The sequence below is a fragment of the Alnus glutinosa genome, chromosome 6 (genome assembly GCF_958979055.1).
Source record: "Alnus glutinosa chromosome 6, dhAlnGlut1.1, whole genome shotgun sequence".
NCBI classification, from domain to species: Eukaryota; Viridiplantae; Streptophyta; class Magnoliopsida; order Fagales; family Betulaceae; genus Alnus; species Alnus glutinosa.
Genome location: NC_084891.1, coordinates 1,546,970 through 1,570,360, shown reverse-complemented (window position 1 = coordinate 1,570,360; position 23,391 = coordinate 1,546,970). Strand labels below are relative to the sequence as shown.

Here is a 23,391-nt window from a genome sequence, read left to right as displayed (position 1 = left end):
CCCTCCGGGAGTACCATGGATATGGACATTGTAAGGAAACAAACAAAAGTGGCTCACAATAAAATTTGTTAAAAAGGGATTACTGATGTATTAGATGATCAGGGCTCCAGTTTTTCACCAACTGCGCAGATATCTAGAAATACAAACCCGTGAAGTTCCTGGAAGTTTGTGGCTAAAATGCCTGACTAAGGCTGAAATGATATCAAAAGTAAAATTATGGACCCCTGGCTTCGCAGCCATCGGTATAAGCATTGCTGTCCACACCTCTGGGGCCAACTTTACTGCTTCACGGAGATATCGAAAACCATTGATAATCCTTATGGGCATAGAATTTTCCAGCAAAATACAAAAATAGAGTATCACTTGTGCTGTTATGGAAGATCGATCATGAAGTCTGAAGCCTCAAACGACTATTCAATAAGCATCACAAGTAAGAGGCACAGGTGAAATAAAATCGGTCTATTTCCGGCATCTTAACCATAGTTAGTGCATTTCGTCATAGTTAGAAGCTCCAGCTCTGTATCAAGGTCACGGTCTATATAGTCACTATCATAAAAAAATCATGGCACCGAGAAAGTAATCAAACTAATTCAAGATTTACATCAATACACTCTCCATCCAAAGCCAGGTATAGATTAGAACAATCACAGAAAGCTTGTGAATCTTAGAAACATGAGCTGTACCCGTGTCCTTTAGAATTACCTGACTACATTAAAGTAAAGGAAGCTACTTCAAGAAAAATTGTTCAAGCCTTGACGACTCAACTGTGAGATAGACTAACTTTGTCTATAGGGCATGATTAACGTTGATGTGGCTCCACCCCAACTCATTTCAACACTTAAAACTTGCATCATATGAGAGAGTGACCTGGTAAAAACCAAATTTCATATTGATTAAAACTAACTATGTTTCTATTGAATTTTTTAGTATTAAGTAATAAACAAAGAAAAAAGATGTGCAACTTATTATAATCATGTTCATCATGATAGGACAATTACAATCATCTTCACCATGACAGAAAAATTTGTTCACCATGATAGGACAACTATAACCATGTTCAACACGATAGGACTCAAATATGAATAAAAACAACAAAAATAAGTAATCAACAAAAGAAACCGATATTTTAAAGAGATGGAATTGGAAAACTGATCTTTAAATCAAAATAAGATTTGATATGAACCGGCTAATTTATAATTTTAAAATAAATGTGCAACCGCTCGTAACAAATTAGGTCAATAAGCATCCAATTAATTCATTTAAAAAGTAGATTTCTTCATTATTAAGTTGAGAGATCACTATTGTACAATATTGCAAACTAAGTTGCCTATCTCCTAGTTTTTTTATTTAAAGTTCTTTGACCCCGAGGGATGGGAGAAGAGGATATTCGAACTAATGACCTCCGCTTTATGATCCATAGTCCCCAACTGATGGAGCTAAATGAACGAAAAAGCATGTAGATAATTATCAGCAACGTCTTATGTTGAAAAGCTAACCAAATGACACTAATGCAAGTTGGTTTCGCAGTCCAATGCCCTTTATGATTTCAAAAGGCATATGGAACAAAGCAACACTCAGGCCATAAATATGCGTAAGGTATTCACTGAACTATATCATAACAGTGAAACACTTGTTTGATAATAATACTCATATTGTCACATAAATGACAAATTAATTAATTGATGAAAAACTTAAAAGTTTAACTTGGGGGGCCAACAAGCATACAACCATTACGAGCCCCAAACTTCACATGAACAATATTCTGCAATAACTCTGCAGCACTAAAATGTTTGAATAAATCTTCAAGAGAACAAGTTTAATTACAACACAAGTTTACAAATAATTGTAAGAAAAGGTAACAAAATAGGAATAGCAATACACAACAATAGCCCAAAACACATGGAAAGAAATATCACCTTAATGACTTGCAGCAAATACAGTTTTATTCCTTACAGATTGACTCAGTAAGGGTTAGAAGATGAAATTTGTCCTGCACGTTGAAGAATTAGAAAGCTTTCACATAGGCTTCTGAAAAAAATTCTTGTAATGTCTTATCTGGCTGATTAGAAGACAACAAGTCCATTATAATTGTTGTCGTGGTCGCATCTGCCGAGAAACCCTTGTCAACCATCATCTTGAGATATTTCACTGCCCATGATGTTTCATTATGTTGCAAGAAGCCTTGGATCACTGTGTTATATGTGACATGGTCAGGTGAACAATTGTTCTCGTCCATTTTCTCAAATAATTCTTTGGCTTCATTTAGTAGTCCCTCTTTGCAAAGCCCTTTGATCATTATAGTATAAGTTTGAACATTAGGTTGCAAACCTTTGGTAGGAAGAGTATTAAAGAGTTCTTTTGCAGTCGTAAGTTGCCCAACATTACACATACCATCAATCAAGATGCTATAAATCACAATATTAAGGTCTAACTTTCTGTCTTCCATCTCTTGAAACAATGCCATTGCCTCTGGAAAGTGTAGATTCTTACACAAGCCATCTAACAAAACAGCATAAGTTTTGAGAACGGGATGTTGGCCGCAAACTTGCATCTCATGGAGTAGCCCTAATGCAATCTTATGTCTCCCAACTAGGCAAAAACCGAGTATAAGAGTGTTGTAAGTGACAACAGCAGGAATTATTCCGTTGTCAAGCATTTCACAGAAGAGATTCATTGCCTCGTCAATTCTTCTATTTTTACAATATCCCTTGATCAATTTGTTATAATTAACAATAGAAGGTGAACAACCCTTCTCAACCATCGTATTAAATGTTTTGACAGCCTCATCCATTCTATTTTGTAAACAGTAACCGTCAATCAAAGAATTATAAGTGATTATATCAGGCTCTAAGCCCCTCCGAATCATCACATCCAAAACTTCTTTTGCTTTTGTCAACATTCCCTCTTTACCAAGTGTGCCCACCAATATGTTGAATGTGCGCACATCTGGCATGACTTTCCTTTCCACCATCTCATTCAATAGTTTAATTGCCTCCTTCCACTGTTTGGAATTGCATAGACCCTGAATTACAGATTTGTAAGTAAAAAGGTCTGGCTGAATTCCTTTAATTGTCATTTCCAAGAAAAAGTTCGAAGCCTCAGTTACCAATCTGTCCTTACATAAACTATCAATAATTGTGTTATACATCACTACATTAAGTTCAAGATTTCCTTCTTCCATCTTTCTAAGCAACCCAATAGCCACATTGGTCTCACCTGTTTTACATAAACCGTTTATTATCGTTCCATAGGTAACTGTATTAGGTTTGTAGCCATTCTTCTCCATTTCGTTAACGAATCTTGAAGCTTCATCAATTTTACCCTGAAGACATAGCCCCCCTACAAGAGTGTTTAGAATTATATGGTGCGGTTGAAAACCAAGTTTCAAAATTCTTGCTAAAATAGAAAAGCCGACATCCACCTGACTCAAATGGCAAAAGCAATTAATCAGAATGCCATAGGTAACTGTATTAGGTTTGTACCCGTTCTTCTCCATTTCGTTAACGAACTTTGAAGCTTCAGCAATTTTACCCTGAAGACATAGCCCCCCAACAAGAGTGTTTAGAATTATATAGTGCGGTTGAAAACCGAGTTTCGTAATTCTTGCTAAGATAGAGAAGCCGACATCCACCCGGTTCAAATGGCAGAAGCAATTAATCAAAACACCTAGAGTACAGGCATCGGGAGCAATTCCTAACAGTTCCATTTCTTTAATCAGAGAAATCACAGTTGAGTGATTCTTCATTCTTGCAATCGCACTCAGCAGTCGATTGAAAACCACAATGGAAGGCAAAGGGTGCATATGAAGCACTCTATCAAACAGGCATAAGGCATCACCAAGATTCCTTAAGCTTCCAGATATGCATTGATCTCTCACAGATTTCAAGAACTGATTGGGGCTTTCCACATTATCTCTAACGCTGTTGGTAGTGTTAGGAGAAGTAGCACTAAAACTACGATAATAATAGCAATTTTGAGCATGGAACGAAACCCTTACATGATAATAATGAGGATCGTTAAGAAAATGATTGAACAAGAAAGCAAGAGAGTTTCTACACTTAGCAGTCGTACACATTTCCTGATGTAGCGGAAGAAAAGCAGAAGCAGATCTTATGTAGCGACTTCAAGAGAAATAAGCAGTAAAGGAAAAATCAAACAAACACTGAGTCTACCAAAAACACTGAAAGAAGAAGAAAGAACAGAGATAGCTGAAAGAACCACAAAACACATAGAAAATCGGGTCAGGGTCAAGCTTTTTACCGGAAGAGAGCGGAACAAAACAGGACCTGAGTCGCGAACGGGAAACTCCGAGCCCCGAGCTCCGGGACTCTGCAGCCACTAAAGGTTTTGCACAGAGAGAGAGAGAGAGAGAGAGAGAGAGAGAGAGAGAGAGAGCCTGGGCTATGGTAACCAACCCGAGAAAAAATTTGAAGGCGAAGTTTGTTTTCGGGGTATTTCGTTGGCTCAACAATCTGCCGAAACGTTCTTATGTATGGGAGTTCCGGATTATACGACGCCGTTTACGTTACTCATAGTCTTATACACGAGTTATTGAAATGACTGTCATTCCAAATATAATAATAATTTTAAAATTAAATTCACGTCACTTTTTGAAGGACAAAAAATAAAAAAAATCTTCCTTCTAAAATTACTCGTTAAAGTCACTCTTTTATTATTTTTGTGTCCCTCCAAAACTGATGTGGCTTTTCAAAATACTATTGAGTTTGTGATTGATCACTATTGAGTTTTGATTAAATAGTGATTTTAAAAGTCACATTATCTTTAGATGAACACGAGTGACTTCTAGAATTACTCTTAAAAAAGTGCGAATTTTTTTTCGTAAAGCGAAATAAATTTGCAAAATGGAGATTTAAATTCTAATAAATTCATTACATACTAATTAGAGAAATGTTATTTTACATTATACGATCCTTCTTTCAGAATACTTCGTTACCGTGGCATGCTCAATCCACCCTTGTATTAATATTATTTTTTTAAAAAAAATATATATATAAAATCATATTAAGCATGTCACATCACCGGAGTATGTTGAGAGAAGGACTGCAAAATGCAAAATAGCATTTCTCTTCTAATAAAATGGCATTCAATCCGCTACAACATGTATCCTCAACGGATTCGAATCCCTTCTCAAACAAAACAAAACATTTTCTTCAAATCTCTTATAGAAGCCTTCAAATCCCTTCTCACAAACATTTTCTTCATAAGCGCACATTTTGGGTGAAGATGTGGTGGAGAGAGAGAGAGAGAGAGAAAGAGAGAGAGAGAGAGAGAGAGGTGGAAGGCCTGGTTTTGTTTGGGTGAAGAAGAGAGAGAGAGTAGAAAATAAAAAAAAAAAAAAAAAAACATTTCTAATGTCAACAATAAATAGACTCTTCAGCCTATTTACTGTACGTTCATTCTAGAAGCAAAAATTATAACTAGACTATTCTGCAGGAGAGGAACAAAGGTTAAAAATAGTCAAATTTGACTATTACGAGGGATTTGACTATGCTCTTAGGTTCTTTTATTTCTTTTAAGCCTGGGGACTTTCCTCCCTTTTTTTTTTCAAATAAAATTATGAAGACCACTACCACATCATTGATGCTTAGTACACTCGAAGTAGCTTATGCATTTTAGAGTAATATGTAAAATGGTTAATCAAAAGCTTAAAAAACATATACATTTGATTCTCTATGCATTTGAACTAAGTATTTTTCCAAATGTAGAGAAGCATTGTACATCAATGCATAAGTATTTTATGCTTCTCTCTCCCACCCTCTATTTCTTTATTATTTCTCTCCTTTTTTTTTTTTTTTGAACTAATATCTTCTATTATTGCAACTCTGAAAAAAAAAACACAATCTTGATCCTAACAAAAGATGATCTTAGGGACATGGTTGTTCCCTAAAAACAATGTTATTAACACTCAAAGGAGTATCTTCCAACCAACATAGGTATAAGAGGCCTCCTTAGCTAGAGTATGGGCAGCCATATTACATGCACGTGGGATAGCTTGGAAGCTTACTGAACGAAAATGTTGCATCTCTTGATGAATACTCTCAATGAAATGGCCTATTTTAGATAAAAACGGGGGATTCGACTTTATTTCCTTGACCACTTGAACTGCATCCCCTTCAAAAATAACTTTCCAAAAACCTGCCTCTTTGCTGAAATGCATAGCCTGCAAAGTTGCCATTATCTCTGCCGTTTTTGGGTCCGTCTCTACCTGTTGCGTTATACTCTTCGCTCCCATACATAAACTTTTGTTGTCTCGTGCTATAATTCCCAGACCTACCCAATCCTTGGCCACATTCATAGATGCATCACAATTCACCTTGATCACACCATCCGGAGGAAGTATCCAGCATGTCTGTTGACTATTGAGTGCCTCATTCCTCCCTACTGGCAGGATTGTATCTTGTTCTTTCAGATTACATCTTTTAAATTCCAACAATGACTTTGTAGCTTCGCTGAAAACTGCATTGGGATGATCAAAACGCTGCTCAAACACCCAAGCATTCCTGCGTAACCAAATTCGTCTTGCAATGGATACCATGAGCTCAAACTCATCCTTTGTGCAACGCTCCATACAGTAAGCAAATAGGCCACGGAAGTTTGGACTTGCAAAACAATACTTCTAGAAACAAGATGATGAGCTCCCCCAAACATCTTTGGCTGCTGGGCACAGCCATAGTGCGTGAAAGGCATCCTTTTCTTCACCATCACAGCAAGGATAAGTTTTCATCTCAATGACCTTCCTACGAAAAAGATTCAATTTGATGGATAATACTTCGTTACAAGTAGAGTTGGCAATTTTTGACACAACCCGAGAACTTGACACGAACACGACACGAAAATACAGGGTTTAGGTTTGGGCTAGTTGAGTTTGAGTCATAATTAAGTCAACCAGATTATGATCCGATTAGAATCGTGTCTGGCGGGTCAACTTGCGAGTTGACCCGCTAACACGATTGCGACCCGATTAAAAAAATTCCCCTGACCCACCAACCCGTTTACGACATGCCAACATGTTAATGACACATTTACGACCCGTTTATGACCTGTCAATCCAATTATGACCCGTTTATGGCATTTTTTTTTTTTTAAAAAAAAATTATTATTATTATTATTTTTTTAAAAAAAAATTACAATCGGGTTGACACACCAACCCTGTCTCAACCCGATTATTAATCAGGTCGTACTCCAACCCGCCAACCTGAGGGGTTAACACGAACTCGACCCGCCAACTAGAATTACCAAGCCTAGTTACAAGCCGTCCAAATAAAACGCTTTGCCACATTAGGTACCCCTAAAGCCCAAAGAACCTTCCAAAAGTCTAACTCCCTTCCTGTATTAGAACATTGCCCCCTTCTGCTTCTTGCAGCTCTATGCCCAAATGGGCTGAAAGCCTCCCCTTGTTTTGGATTTTTCCATTTTTGACCAACTCATCCAGTGTATCTTTGAGTTTTTTTGACATGTGACTCCACCAAAAGTGTTGCATCAACTGGTTCAACTCCTTGCACAAGGCTATGGGCAATTGAAACACCCCCATGTTGTGAGTGGGAATAGCTTGCACCACTGCTTTCAATAACACCTCATTCCTGGTCTGAGATAAAAATTAAATCTTCCAATTGTCAAGCCTTTTGGTTACTTGATCAATTATGTTCTTGAAGGCCAGTGTCCTGGATTTGCCTACAAAAGTGGGCAGCCCCAAGTATGTATTGATTCTGTGGGCCTCCGATAATCCCGAAAGTTCCAAAATTTCTTGCCTTCTCCCTTGGCTAGTATTCCTGCTAAAAAAAAAACAGAAGTCTTGGCCATGTTTAGTTGCTACCCGGACCCCTTCTCATAATTTCCCAAAATGCGAAGGATTCGCCTCCATTCCACAACATTAGATTTACAAAAGAGCACATTGTCATCAGCAAAAAAAATGTGACTTAACCTAGGGTCCCGTAAGGAGGTAGGGACTCCGGTTATGACACCCTTTGTTTCGGCCTTGAAAAGAAGGGCACTAAGGACTTCAACACAAAGAATGAAAAAGTAAAGAGAAATAGGGTCACCCTGTCTAATTCCCCTTGAAGGCTGAATTTGCCCTACTGAATTTCCATTGACTATCACAAAGTAAGAAACAGTCTAAATACATGCCATCACCCAACTTGCCCATTTTTCAGCAAACCATACATGTCATCACCCAACTCGCCCATTTTTCAGCAAACCCCAATTTAAGTATAGCCGCCTCCAGAAAAGGCAATTCCACACGATCATAAGCCTTGCTCATGTCGAGTTTGATGCTCATATAGCCCTCCTTACTCCATATCCTTGATGTTTGGGTTAAGAAATAAAAAAAGAATATTTAAATTATAAAAAGAAATAATAGATAATTGGATAGTAAATGCATTTGAAAAGCCATTAGCTGAAATAGAAAGAGGTAATTTATTATAGCGATTTTAGATAGAAATTTAGATAAATCCATTGTAAATGCTCTGAGGAATGAAATAACATTAATGTCAAATACACCATTTTCCTCTCTAGTGGCAACTTAGGCAACATATATACTTTTTAAATGCTGTGAAATCTAATATGAATCATAAAATAATCTCTCCACATTTCAAGTGAAATGGAGAAGATCTTGTCCCATCTAAAAAGCCTTTCTTCACTCAAATCATTTATACTCATTGCCAAACTCGGCCGAAGAACCGGTTAGTTTTACTCGCCTTTCTTAAACCCAACAAGACCACAAGCATTAACAACCATAATAATATCCATGATTAGCAACAAAAATTGTTTATTTTGATACTAGACATAACATAAACTATTAAAGCCTATAATTGAACAAACATTGAATAAAATCATTTTTACGGCTCTAAAACAGCTAGGATAGGGTTATTTTCATTGTCCTGCTGAAATAGAGATTTCCTGAATTTCCTGTCATACTATGAGGAGTTTGTTTTCCTTTGCAATCCAACAACCAGTAAACCATTAACCATCCCCGCCATCTTCTGTCCTTAAAAAAAAAAATAAAAAAAATAATCCTTTTTAGCTCTGTTCCAAAGCCAGTGCTTTTTGCTTTCTTCATTTCAGTCTAAACCTGCTGTCTCGTTTGACAACGCCTTTCAAAAAAACTTTTTGCTTTTTAGCAAAAAAAAAAATTATAAAAACAATTCCAACTACAAAACACTCAAAACTACTATCACCTTTATATCACATTAAAAACTTTTTCAAACAAAAAATACCATCCAAAAAGCGTTGTCAAGCGAGGCCTCATTTGAATATATACATCCCCGAGAGTACCATGGATATTAACATTGTAAGGAAACAAACACAAATGGCTCAATTTCATTTGTTAAAATGGGATTACTGATGTCTTAGATCATCAGGGCTCCAGTTTTTAACCAACTTGTGTAGAAATCTAGAAATACAAACCCACGAAGTTTCTGGAAATTTGTGGCTAAAATGCATGACTAAGGCAGAAATGATATCAAAAGTAAATTTATGGACCTCTGGCTTCGCGGCCATGCGTATAAGCATTGCTGTCCACACCTCTGGGGCTAACTTTACTGCTTCACTGAGATATCGAAAACCATTAAAAATCCTTATGGGCACAGAATTTTCCTGCAAAATACAAAAATAAAGTATCAATATCCCATTTCTCTTAAACTTTAAAACGAGAAACACAAGGAAAATTTAACATTGGAATAAAATACATGTTTTGAAACAAGTCAAACGAAATATGATCTATATTGCCTTTTCTGATTTTCAGATGGTTGTATCAAGTACAACTATCAGAAGAGTGATGTTATTTTTCACACTCATTTCACATCGGCTGGCGTAGTGTATTTTAAGTGGCTAATACTTTTTTTTTTAAGTGGCCGACATGAGAAGCCACTTAAAACATGTCACGTTAGCCCGTGTGAAATAGGTGTGATAAACGGGTGTGAAGAGTAGCATTACTCATATCAAAATATGCCAGCCACTTAAAACACGCCACATTATCTTGCGTAAAATAGGTGTGATAAATGAATGTGAAGAATATCATTACTCAAATTAGAATAAAAAAAATGGTTTTCCTTCCTAGTAATTACTATGGGAAACAGAAACAAATCCATTACTTCCTAATTTTTCAAATCATCATACAAGTTACATATGATATCCATGAAGGGTTTTCAATAAATGAAAATAATTGTAAAAAGTATCACTTGTGCTGTTATATCCCCATATGATCAATTGAGCAGGAAGACAACGGAGTCTCATGACTCAAACGATTATTAAATAAGCATCACAAGTAAGACGCACATGACAATGGCTTACGGAGGAAACTTCGCTGCAATGGCCAACAAAATATCACAACTAGCTTATTCTGCACCCCCTTTTAAGGTTTAAGGTATAAGGGCAAACAAAAAATCATGGCACTGAGAAAGCATTTGAAGTAATTCAAGATTTACATCAATATACTCTCCATCAAAAGCCGGGTATAGATTAGAACAATGAAAGAAAGCTTGTGAATCTTAGAAACATGAGCTGTACCTAGCTATGTCCTTTAGAATTTACCTGACTATATTCAAGTTAAGGAAGCTACTTCAAGAAAAAGTGTTCAAGCATTCATCAGACAACTGTGAGATAAACAAACAAGATGAATTTAGACAAACCTCGAATTCTGATGTCTCTATTGCTTCAAGCTTCTCACTAGGACTGCAACCAACAACTTCATCCCGCATAAAAACATCAGCTGCTCCAATTATATCCCGAAGAAGGAAAACACGGACCCGTACACCCTTTTCAGATAAAATGAATTGCAGAATATCTTCAGTGGCATTAACGACAGCACGCATGTCAAATGATTTCCATCCCAGAGGATTTGAAGAATTTTGCTCAGAATTAGGGGGTTCTCCACTCGACTTGGAAGCCTGTTCAGATATTGCTGCAATCTGAAAATAGACAGACACCTTTTTAATATAATTCAAAGTAGCAACACCAAATTAATGGAAATTCATAGCAGAAACAAAATATTCAAAGAGATAACAAAAGGTTAAGTTACATATAATCTTCTTGTCAATCTTCCATTTGCATTTCATATTCATAATGTTGACACCACATCACGAGTCACCGTTATGCTTATCAACAATGAAATTGGACAGCCAGACCATAATAAGCATCACATGTACTACAGATAATGGTTGTAGTCACAAATAAATGACGAAGGCCCAATTTATCATGAGTTCCACTTGAACCAAAAAAAAAAATGCAAGAATGATCTAATAATTTTTCGATTAGCTAATGCTAGAATATTTTTTATGATTTAGGATCATCTATTGGTTGTGGTCATATAGATTCTGTATCTCCAGTGATGTCTGAGGTTTTTAGAAATTTGCAATCGAAGTTTAGTCTACCAATAGCTTGGACACAGATTTGATATGATGTGCATGCATACAGAAGACTTCAAGTCAATAAACAACGTGAAAACCAACTAATAATAATAATAATGCAACCAGTCATCAACTAATCCACTTGAAAATTTTCCAATTTCTATGGTTATTAGATATCGGTACTAAAGATCAATGACAGGTACTAAAGATAAATGACAGGTAACAGAGGTGCTGGATGAACAGAGCACATTCATTTAAATTGGATGAGCCATGAATCAATTATGACAAAAACTTAACATTAACAAAGGATATTCTCGTTTAAAATAGCACGCACTGTTTCATTCAATTTATATATTAAGCATATACGCTACATTGGACAATAGATAAAAAGAGAAGAGACAGCCTACCAGCCGCTCTAGTCGATTCCATCTAATGGATCCATTATTACGGATGAGTAATTCCCTCAAAATTTTTCTCATATCAGGATTTGGGTCTTCTAGAAGTCTCCCAATAACAAAAGGATATGCACTCTCAATGACTTTGAAATCAGGATCCAGAGCCTTTGCTGTGCCTTCTAGTGATCCTAGAGCTCTTATCACCAGGGCATAGTCAGGGGGTAGAGAGAAGTTAAATTCATACATAACATCATATAGCTGGTTCATTACCCCCTGAAATCCAAGGCAAAGATAAATTAGTAAATTTCTGTGCTTTTATTACCACAAACACACTCGAGGAGCTTCTGATAAGAAGAGAAGAAGAAATTAAGAACATGCGACCATCATATACCCAGTGGGCCATCGTGCCCATATTTTGGTTGTAGAGACATCACAACATCGATGTTACAGCTGATAGAACATCATTAGACATGTAATCTAAACAGATTGATGTTTACAGCATGTCTGATGCTCTGATGCTGCCCTAGTGGTTGAAAATAAGAAACATAATGCAGGATACACCATAGAATTATAACACAAGTGGATAGTCACATGAAGATACCAACCTTATCTAAAACTCGAGTTTTTAAAAGATAACATGGTAACTATGTTTTAAGAGAAGCATCTGAGGTTAGACAGTCTCTCTACCTGTCAATTTTCTCTCCAGGTAAATGAAAAAATAAAATACGAGATATTTGACAATGGCTACAAAAAGAAAAAAATTCAAGCCACAAGGTTGCTACCAAAAAAAAATCCTGTAAGAGGAAGACCCATGGGAATGGGAATACAGTGAAGAAAAATGGAAGATGATCCAGTAGCATATCTATCAGAAAAGAAATATAGATCATTTAAAGAAGCTGGTAATGCAACATCATTCGCATATATCATAATACTTATTTTTGGAGCACTTCAGCTCACTATATCTTTTTATCTGAACCAATATTTAGATAGTACAATTAAGACCATAAACCAAGGTACAGAGAAAGACAACATAATTTTTCAAAATTTCTAATGATTTTTACTTTCACGAATCTCATTGGAAAATTTCTGTTCCCGAATTGAAACAAGGTGGAAGTAGATAAGTGTGTTGTAAAAAAAAGAACACAAAATTTATCATCACAAGGCATAAACTTCAATATGATTCTGTCAATCGAATATGTCCACAAGAAATCCATTATCAGTGATTTGGATTGCAAACACTATCACAAACTCCAACAAAGCCCAAAGCCCCAATACACCCAATGGTAATCTCTCAAACCAGACAAAGCTTCGTCTTCCAACTCCCACACACAACAGAAGCTATACTACTATTTTGAAGTTGACTTCACAATTGTAAAGCATAACGAAAATATGAAGGTATTTGCAAGTTTTCAAGTTCTTTGAACATGGGAAATAGCAAAAGTGGCACCCGCAGTGAACTTTCTCCAATTTAGTTGCCAAACTTCCGCACCTTTTCTGATGCAGGTAGGACATAGTTAAAGCTTCTCCCATCATGACATAGGTGCTCCGAATTTTCATTGCATAAATCATAACCAAACAAAAGATTCTACAATCAAATCTGTGACATGCCTAATTATATCTAAACATACATAGACTAATAACTTTGTTGTGCTAATAATAATGCCTGTGTTAACCCCATACTCTACAAAAAAATTATCGAGATTATACAGCTGCAACAAAGTTTAGATGGAAAGGTATATAAGCACAAACCTGGAAATCTTGAGATTGTCTGGTTCCATCACCAAAGGATGCTTGCAGTGCATCTGAAACTAACTGTCTATCAACCCCTTCAGGAATAAATCCCAACGAAAGAAAGTCATTTGCCAAACCCAGAGAGTCTCGATTAACAAAGTGCACAAGCTGAAAGAAACAAAAATTCATCAACAGATACACAATCTAAGGTGAATTCCAGCAACTTTTGAATAGATGAAGGCCGAGGAGGAGAAAGCATGAAACAAGAGAGCATAATTAAAAAATGCTCAAGATGCATCGAGACGAAACACTATTAAATGACCTAACTTTGAGAAAACAAGAAGAATAAAAAGTCGAATTATATGATAGACAGGTTGACATCACTAAAGCATTTCAAATATAAATTGGAATAATAAACAAAAATGCAAAGATGTAAGGACCCATCTTCAAATACTGATGAGATAATGAAATAAAAGTAACCTGAACCTATGAACTTCTTACAACATCAAATATGTCGAGCGCACCAACTATGGAGCACTTACCATGACCGGAGCAAAACTCATATTTAAGTTAAGAAGAAACAAGAACAAGGGTAAAAATTAGAACAATGGGCCAAAAAACAAAAGATTGTTATAATAATAATAAAGGTATAAATAGTGTGTAGACACTCGAATGCTATCTGGTTTAAAATTTAACCTGCAACACATTTGTTTGGTACATGTAAAAAGAGCCAGAGATGATGGTTTTGTGGTGGGCAACTTTTACAATTTGCTTCATTAGAAGTTAAGAATGTGACGAGGTACTTTTTCATGCTGGAAAGAGGGCAAAAAAATATGTTGCTGCATTCAACTGGAAAATGATAAATTGAATGCTATCTTCAAAGTGCATAAATGCATAAGCTACTAGAGAAACGTGTTTGTTGTGATCTTTTGGCAGTTTTGAACCACAATCCTACAGCCTGGTTCATTATTTCTCAAATTTCCTCCAAAATAAAACATACAAAAGCAGTAAATGAAATGCTCTAAATATAACTAGACTGCAGATCACTCAGGTAAGAGAGCAAAAGTTAGTGTTCAAACTCAACACAAATTAATTAATAATAAGAACAAGCTCTATAAAACATGAAGATGATTTGGGTTGGCCCCACAGAAAAGCAAGGCGTCATCAAAGAACAAAAGATGAGATATCAACCCATGTCCCCACAGGGAAGACAGACAACAATCCTCCACTTACAGCAGCTGAAATTATCCTACCCTTTATCACTAGAACAAACAGCAAAGGCGACAGAGGGTCCCCTTGCCTCAAGCCACAAGAGCTACTAAAGAAGCCTGTGGAGGAGTCGTTCACCAAAACCAAAAACCGCATTGAGAAAATACAATGAGGTATCAATGAGCACCACTTCCACCCAAACCAGCATCTTCTCAGCATGTACAACAGAAAATCCCAATTAATATGATCATAAGCTTTTTCTAAGTCCATTTTACAATAACCCCCAGTTCTCCATATCTCAATCTGCTATCAAAGTATTCATTGGCAATAAGAATATGATCTAAAATTTGCCTACCTCAGCTGAATGCATTTTGTGACTTAGAGATGATCTTCTCCAACACCGTCTTAAGCTTGTTCGCTAGAATCTTAGCAACAATCTTAGAAATGCTACCCACCATACTGATCGGGCGAAAATCCTTGGGATCGACAACCCCGGGAATCTTCGGAATGAGGACGAAGAACATAGCATTAAGGCTTCTCTCAAACTTGCCACTAGCATGGAATTCATTAAAAGACCTTCATGGTGTCCTCTTTCAGAACCCAACAAACTTGGAAGAACGCCATAGAGTAACTATCAAGGCCTAGTGCCTTGCCACCATTCATTGCTTTCACAACCTCCCACGCTTCCCTTTCCTCAAACTCTCTCTCCAACCACCTAACCTCAACCTCATCAATAGAATGAAAGGAAAAAAGACTTTCTAAACACGTTACCGAACAATCCTTAGATATGTCGCATTAGTTTTGAGTCTCATAGAATATTTCAGGCCACATTAGCAGATAAACGACCAAATCAGTGAATATTTGTGACTCCTGATGTACAAGTATATTCAACGTTTTTTCACCAGTACATACTATTCCACTAAATCCATCCTAGTTTATAAAACATCACAATCTTCAAAAAAATAAAAAATAAATTGGTTGAATCAATGAAATTTACAAGCTCAAGTAACAATCACCATGTAATACATTCTTCTCTGGAAACACTGCAAACGATATTAAACAGAGTTTCACTTCAACTATCAACAGACAACCATGCCAAATTACAATATTTTCATTTTCTTGTGATAAATGTGTCATTTCAAAAGCAAGAAAAAAAAATCATAATAGCCATGAATCAAGTGATTGTAGAGAACTTCTTGAATGTGAACTGTAACCCACACATAATCCACACATTGATCTTCCTAAAAATAACATCTGGCACTGTTCTTTATATCTGATCAACAGATAATTGTGAAAAAAATATCACAGAGCATTCACATATTTTTAACACTAGAAAAATGTCACAGAAGGTTGTTTGAAAGTTCTATCATGAATCAACACTCAAATTGAGCCTTTCCCTCAGTAAATACCATGTAAATAGTTCTTACCATTTGAACAAGTCCTACTCCATAGTGGCGAGGAATATCCCCCATCATTCCAAAATCAAAATATGCAAGAGTGCCATTGTGAGTAGCAACAAGGTTTCCTGGATGTGGATCAGCATGGAAAAATCCCACCTCAAGCAATTGCCTCAAAGAGCAGTACAATCCCTACGAAGACAAATGAAAGAGGAAGATAAATTTGGAACTCAACACAAGATTACATGTAATGTATTTGATTAGAGATTGTATATGTGACACACAGAAAAATAAATTATTATGAACTGCCAATGCACAAACATAAGTAGCAATTTCTGCCCAATACCTGGTCAATCAGTTCCCGTCTATTTAAACAGGCCTTCTTCAGGCTAATTTCATCTGTGAGCTTAATTCCATCAACCCATTCCATGGTAAGCACAGCAGTCCGCGTAAGGTCCCAATATATTTTTGGAACTTTAACACAGTTTGCTTTTTTATATTTCACAGTTTTCTTAGCAGTAGCTTGTTGACGGCCAATTTGATTATCACCTGTTTCACCCATCAGATTTCTGTGCTTAAAACAAATTATGCATGAACTTAATCAAACCAACAGCATCACATGCAACTTTTGATACCCACGCATGCGCGCTCACACACATATTGTGGGAAGGGAACTGATATCCTAAATAAATAATCTCGTATGTGAGAAAGATGCCATCTGACTCTGCCTGCATCCATAACACATTTCTATGAAAAGTGGATGGTACAACTGTACCAGCTGTTATGACTAAGCTAAAGACTGATGATGCAATCTTTTGCCATTGACAACATTCAGAACTATATTTTCAACTTGACCGTACGGTCATTAAAAAATAAAAAATAAATAAAGAATAGGATATTAAGCATCCTCAAACATCATACTGACAAACAAATTTGCACTTCAATATAATTGGTTTAAGCATGACATAAAGATAACGATATTCACACATAAACTGCACTGTTTTATGACCTCAATAACTAATAAATATGCTGCAATAGTTAGAAGTGAAGGAAAAACTTACATGGATGGCAACCATAGAGAGAAGCAAAACGCTCAGCATTTTTACCCTCTCGGACATAATCAATCTCATCAAACATGTGCCTGACCTGTTCATTAAAGAAAAGCCTGAAGATATCCATAACAATGTACATTGACAAATCTTATTCAGAAGATCATAACAGCAAAGATGCTATATACATAACAGAGTAAAAATAAAGGAAAGTAACAGCACTTTAAGGAAAAAATGAGCATACATAAAAGCTGATATATATATATATGATGTCAATCATTGACACACACTAGAAGTTGAGCTCAGGCGACAAGATGAATTAATGATAGAATGAATAAAAAAATCAAAAAGGGGTGGGATTAATAATACAATGAATTAAAATAAATAAATAAATTAAAAAGGATGGGAAATACAAGATAAAAGATGCAACGATGATGCTTATCCATAACAAAGTCAAAGATAAACTCGTGTGCTCATGAGAGTTGTGGAGAGAGGGAGTTTGAAAGTAGTTATCCCATAACCAGGTGTGGTAGTTAGATATTGAGAACTGAAACTCTGGGAGTGGTTATTTCCTGAATCCGCATGCCAGTAGTAGGGTTGTCGGCTGTTGCATTTTGTGTAGAAATAGAATTTCAAGATTGGTCCATTTCAATTATTTAAGTGGCAGATTTTGTATCCATAATCAGTAAACGATCTTTTGGAAAATCATAATTGTGGCGCAGCTTCATATTAGAAATAATTAACAGATGAGGCAGAAAATCTACACAGTAAAGGTATAGAAGGCTCACCATTTCATTTACTGCTACCAATAGGTCTTTGCGTGCCTTAGCAAAGCGCTTCAATTGACCTCCAATCATATGGAATAATTCCGCATCAAGGGTCAGTGAAAGTCTCATACCTGGCCTCTGTACCTTAACAGCTACCAGCTCTCCAGAATGCAGGTGAGCTGCAAGACTTGAAGCAACAAAACAGAACATTTAGCTTGAGTTTTCTCCAAACAAACAGATCTTCTCAAGACATCCATATAGTATAGATGAGATATATCAGTACTACCAGGATAGATTGCATCTATTCTTCCATATTCATTAAAGATTCTCTAACCTTTATAAACCTGCCCTAACGATGCCGCTGCAATAGGCTCTGGGCTGATATCAGCAAAAATTTGTGAAATAGGAACACCCAACTGAGTTTCAATAGATTTAATTGCAAGATGAGTTGGAAATGGAGGTATTTGATCCTATAAAACAAATGGTAATGCTTCAATCATGAGAATGAGGACATAAATTGACACAGTAGATCTATACTCATGGTATTTGGTTACATAATTTATTGATGAAGAGGCAAATGGGAGAAAGAAATCTAGTAAACCTGTAACTTAGCAAGCTCTTGGCAATATATAGTTGGCAGTATATCTGGCCTCGTGCTCAGAGCCTGCCCAAGCTGCAAATAGAAATAATACTAGGTCAGATGCATAAATTTCACCATACAGCAATTTGAGAGTTATTTAATGATTTAAAATTATAATCTAGATGACTAATCCTAATCCCACTCATTGTACAACATTCATCACACATAGAAGATGGATAAAGAAACCTTTGCAATGGCACATTTTTGTATGATGTGTATCAAAATAAAAACAACTGTCTTCCCCCTCTTTTCCAACCAAAGCAGCAACAGTTCTTAAAGGCAGGATTTTCTCCCAAGTCATGGTAGAATTACCAAGAGGATTTACCAGCTAGCAACCTTCACTACAATCTGCCACAAAGAAACCTATTCATTGCACATTTCTTTTTTGAATACATCTTTGTTTCTTTCCCAAAAAATCAAAGAGCCAAAGTACACCTATGTGCTTCATGTATATTACTTGTAGCACCATCATCAAGTTCTTCCTTTTCCTCCCACTCTTCCTTCATCTTCAACCATTGGTAGAATCAAATCCTTACTCCTTGGCATTAATTGATGCATATTAACCTTAAGTATGAAAGTAATATGTTAAATATATGTTGAAAGGTTGATGTACTGGGAACAAACATGATGTACATATACAGCCTACTCAGACACACAACTTTGAAATGTTAATGTATCTAGTTCCAACCAAACAACAAAATGAAAAAAAAAAAAAAAAAAAAGGAAGAAGAAGAAGAAGAAGAAGAAAGAAAAAAGAAAAGAAAAAAAGGAAAGGAATACATGAAGAATCTTAAAGACTGTTAAAAAGGGAAAGACAACAAAATTTCTCAACAATATAAGTGACTTGCCTTAATGTAGAATGGCCCCAAATGGATTAGAGTTTCACGGAACTGCAATAAATTGTAAAAAGTTAATGTCAATTTCAGTCTGTTACAAGTGTTCATATGTTTCTCCACCAAAGAAATAAAAACATGTAATAGCTTCAAAAAAATTCATGTGCCAAACAACCTACAATTTAAATCATAGCCTGCAGTTTCCCGAAGTTTGACTAGATATTCTATTGGTAACATGGTGCATGCTTATTGGCAGCAATATATAGTCACAACATGATATTATGGAAACTTATCATATGGAGAAGCCCAAATTCTACTTCAAGGAAGACATTAAGGTATAGTTAACTATGGGACATATAAATAGTTGAAGACTTAGATTGCTGACCCCAAACATACAACCTAAGAAAACAACATCATTAATATATAGGCAACGAGTGTAAGGGCCACTTTGGTAGGGCTGGATTTTATTAAAATTTAATTAATATGAGCAGCTGCAACTGCTTCTGAGAAGTAACCCTTGGCTTCCTACAAAGCCCAAGCAGCTTCATAAAAGCAGAGAAAAATCCCTTACCACCAGATTCACTGATATGTAAGGGCAAGAGGCATATATATTTTTTTGATAAGTAAGGGCAAGAGGCATATATATTGTAGCAAAACCAGCAGATACACGAATATGTGAAAGCAATTGACACACATTACCCTTATCTTTAGAGAGTGAAAAAAAAGAAGAAAACAATTAAAAAAAACTAGTTAATGAGAAACAACAGAGGATGCAATGCCTAGATAGAACACAGTGACCCTACTGACAGTTGTGTGTTATCAACGTTGCCATCATATTGCTACCCAGAGCTGACACTGACCTGAACATAAGAAAATTAAAGCTTATAACAATGAGAGCAGCAACTAACTTTTTTTTTTAAAAAAAAGTAATGAGAGCAACTAACTGGGTCCAACATCGATTAAGAATGCACATTCAGCAAATCAGTGACCTCCAGACCCATCCACTATCTGAACATTTCACCACACAGACCCATAGATGATGCTTGTGCCTAGGGAATGTGCATAATCAAGTGATCAAAGTGAACAAGTGAAGCAACCCAACAAATTTGTGACATAATTCTGCTCACAAACTGGAAGTAAAAGCATTATGGCTACAGCCAACAATCACAGAAGTCATTGGTTGATATTGCTGGCCAACATTTTACACTAATCATATAAAGACATGTCTTAGCATAAAGAGATGACTGGAAACCAGACTCCCAACACAGAACCTATGGTGCCTAGGCTCAAGGGTATAGAAATATATCCAGAGCAACAATCCCAAAAAATTGGTGTTACTCTAGACGAGGAGTAATTTATCCACAATATGGATAGCTCATTGGAAACCAACAAGCAGCTTAAAACAACAAAAAGAAAATGCAACAACTGTAACAGCTTAGTGCTGGCAGCTGCCATTTTGATGCATTGTGAATCTGTGATGATTACAAGTGCCAGTCCAACATTTTTGAATCTATGTCAGCAGAGAATAAATCAGTTCATTTAGCAAAGGAACTTATTTGTGAGAGAGGCGTGGGGGGATAGCAAGGATAGAATGGCATCCAATTAAAGTTGCAAACTGAATGAAACTATAGGAAGAAATCATAAGCTAAGCACCATACTCCATCATAAGCTTTAAACTCAGCAGAAGCCAGCGGAGAAGATGAAAAATAGAATATGTCGCATACCTTGATGGCACGTTTTTTTATGTCTTGAACAAAAAACTGCCAAATGCTTAGCTGAAACACATGAAATGAAATAATTGCTGCTCTATACAAAGCCAAAAATGGACCAAAACGGGGGAGAATGGAAACACTTTTCTCATAGGCTCCAAGAGCATGGCCAAATTCACTTTCTAGTGATTCCTTCCTCAGCTTTGCATACTCTGCAGATGGGCTTTCACCATGCACGCTGGTGAAGCCTGTAGAAAATCTGCAGCAATATCTATAAGCTGAAGTACAATAATCATGGAAAGGTAGAAAAACTTTAAAGAAGAATAATGAACCATTCAGGGAGTGCTGGACACACAAGACAATTCTCAAGTATTCACATTAATTCACAGTTTCAAAGATAGCCATCCACTTACGAATTTCGGTGCAACAAGTATAATGAAATCCAATTGTCTTGTCTTCTAACAATTTTAAGATTTGTTTGATATCCCAATGACATGCATTTCTGCAAGATGGCCTCAACGGTAGCATCATAGCGTAAACCTGCAAGGAGAACATAAGTTAAAACAGCAACACCCACATCATGATCCATGCTGGTAGTAGAGGAAGTTATACGGCAACAAAGGACGTGGCAACAAAGGGATTACATCTCTTTCATTTAAATAAGAAAATGCAGATCACATACCCCATAGATGTAAATATTCCAGGACAGAAATTTTTTTTTCTCAGTCTCAATCTCTGCCTAACGAGGCTAATTCTCTAAAATTCTTATGCACCTCCCTCCCGCAAAAAAAAAAAAAAAAGAGAGAGAGAAATTAGATGCATATAAAAACATGACCCCCACAGCTCTAAATTTATATTCATTTATACCCCCCTACCCAAAAATAAAAAATAAAGAAAATTCTGGCTCCGCCCCCGTGAAACATTATGTCCTAGTAAGTGAATAGAAAAGTGATCAAAAAGCGCCTAGCTAACACTGCTAGTAAAAAAAAGCCTTCTCATGATGTTGGACTTCATTTGCAGTTAAGTCATCGAGAATTACCGAAGTAATGGTTCGGGCTTCAAGCCCCGTCTCAGTCAACATCATAACCAACATTATAACTAATTTGACAATAGCACATCTAAAAACTAATTTGAAACAACGACGCCCGTCCGTACACATAAAGAGAGGATCACATCGCCAAGTACAAAAATAAACCTAACGTAAGCCTCCGTTTCATTGCCGAGAAATAAAATCATGAATCTCAATTCTCACGGTACCGGTTCTTCCGGCTTAAACATTCCTACATTTTCTCATCAACCAAACAGAAGCTAAAATAAAATTCAAAGAAAATAGCAGGGGAGATTAAGTGTTGGTGAAGAGGAGTTACCTCTGGAGAGCACTGCGATATGGCGGCGACTGTTGAGACTCGCAAAGACATTTCTCATTGGCTACAAAGCATGCGAGAGAGATTTTGCACAGCGAGTGTTTGTAAAAATGCGCGAGACCCCAATTCAGCGTACAACGATACTCTCTGTTTTTCGTGTGTAACAGTGTAGCAAAGGAGACGGAGAGAGTATTTGCTTGAGGAATGGGAAAACTGCCACGTATGGTCTACTTGGCACCTCTAAGGGGCACCTACGTGTCTTGTAACTGTAGAGCCTGGGACCGACTTGGCCTTCCCTGGCACGATGCTTTTTTATCATTCTTTTTTTTTTTTTAAGGAAGTTATGGGTTCCCTTGATAAAATTTTGTAAACTGTTTTGTGTTTTGAAAATCTATTGATTTTAGATTAATTTTGCATTTTTGCCCGAAATATTATACGAGAAAGCAACACAGCCAACCAAACCATCTACGACATCTGCTACACAACAAGACCAACAACGAATAATTCAAGTTGTTCAACACAGATATTTATCTAAAAGAACACAGTTAGAGATACTCCAAAAGCTGGTACTTTTCTTGAACATGCCCCTACACAATTACACATTTTGGTCATATGTCTACACTTCTCAATCCCGATGAAAAGCTTCAAGTTTTTTCTTTTTAGAAAAAGCCATTAAGGAACTTTTTCCAAGTAAAAGATTGTGGTTTTGGGCTCTAGCAGCGTTATGGTTAGGGGTGTACAAGCGGGCAGGTATTAACCGCATAATAACCTAACCAACTATGGCAGACGGTTAGTACTTTTAGGGATAGGCAAAGGCAGTTAAATAATCCCTAAACGTCTACCCATATATAAATAATAATAATATACAAATAACGTTGTTTTAATGTGTTTGATATAAGGTTTTCATTTTGAATTTAATAAAATTGATATCTAT

The 23,391-nt window shown here is 36.4% G+C and overlaps 2 protein-coding genes across 3 annotated transcripts; both read right to left on the bottom strand.

The window, feature by feature from the left end:
* Positions 1 to 702: 702 nt before the first annotated feature.
* Positions 703 to 4,251, bottom strand: LOC133871250 (pentatricopeptide repeat-containing protein At3g22470, mitochondrial-like). Its single transcript, XM_062308649.1, has 2 exons — positions 1,917 to 4,251; positions 703 to 867 (listed from the first exon to the last, which is right to left on the bottom strand). Exon 1 carries the CDS (start codon positions 4,073 to 4,075, stop codon positions 2,006 to 2,008), a length of 2,070 nt encoding a protein of 689 aa, XP_062164633.1. The 5' UTR covers positions 4,076 to 4,251; the 3' UTR covers positions 703 to 867; positions 1,917 to 2,005.
* Positions 4,252 to 9,314: 5,063 nt separating this feature from the next.
* LOC133870166 (uncharacterized) lies at positions 9,315 to 22,731 on the bottom strand. Of its 2 annotated transcripts, XM_062307226.1 has the most exons (14): positions 22,461 to 22,723; positions 21,507 to 21,633; positions 21,109 to 21,352; positions 19,400 to 19,441; positions 18,513 to 18,584; positions 18,246 to 18,381; positions 17,933 to 18,090; positions 17,157 to 17,241; positions 16,442 to 16,644; positions 16,126 to 16,287; positions 13,508 to 13,657; positions 11,771 to 12,031; positions 10,647 to 10,925; positions 9,315 to 9,612 (listed from the first exon to the last, which is right to left on the bottom strand). In XM_062307226.1, the coding sequence occupies exons 1-14, from the start codon at positions 22,516 to 22,518 to the stop codon at positions 9,355 to 9,357; spliced, it is 2,235 nt and encodes a 744-aa protein (XP_062163210.1). In that variant the 5' UTR covers positions 22,519 to 22,723; the 3' UTR covers positions 9,315 to 9,354. The 2 variants fall into 2 exon arrangements, with proteins under 2 accessions (XP_062163210.1, XP_062163211.1); XM_062307227.1 differs by lacking the exon at positions 11,771 to 12,031 and having other exon boundaries at positions 22,461 to 22,731.
* Positions 22,732 to 23,391: the final 660 nt, after the last annotated feature.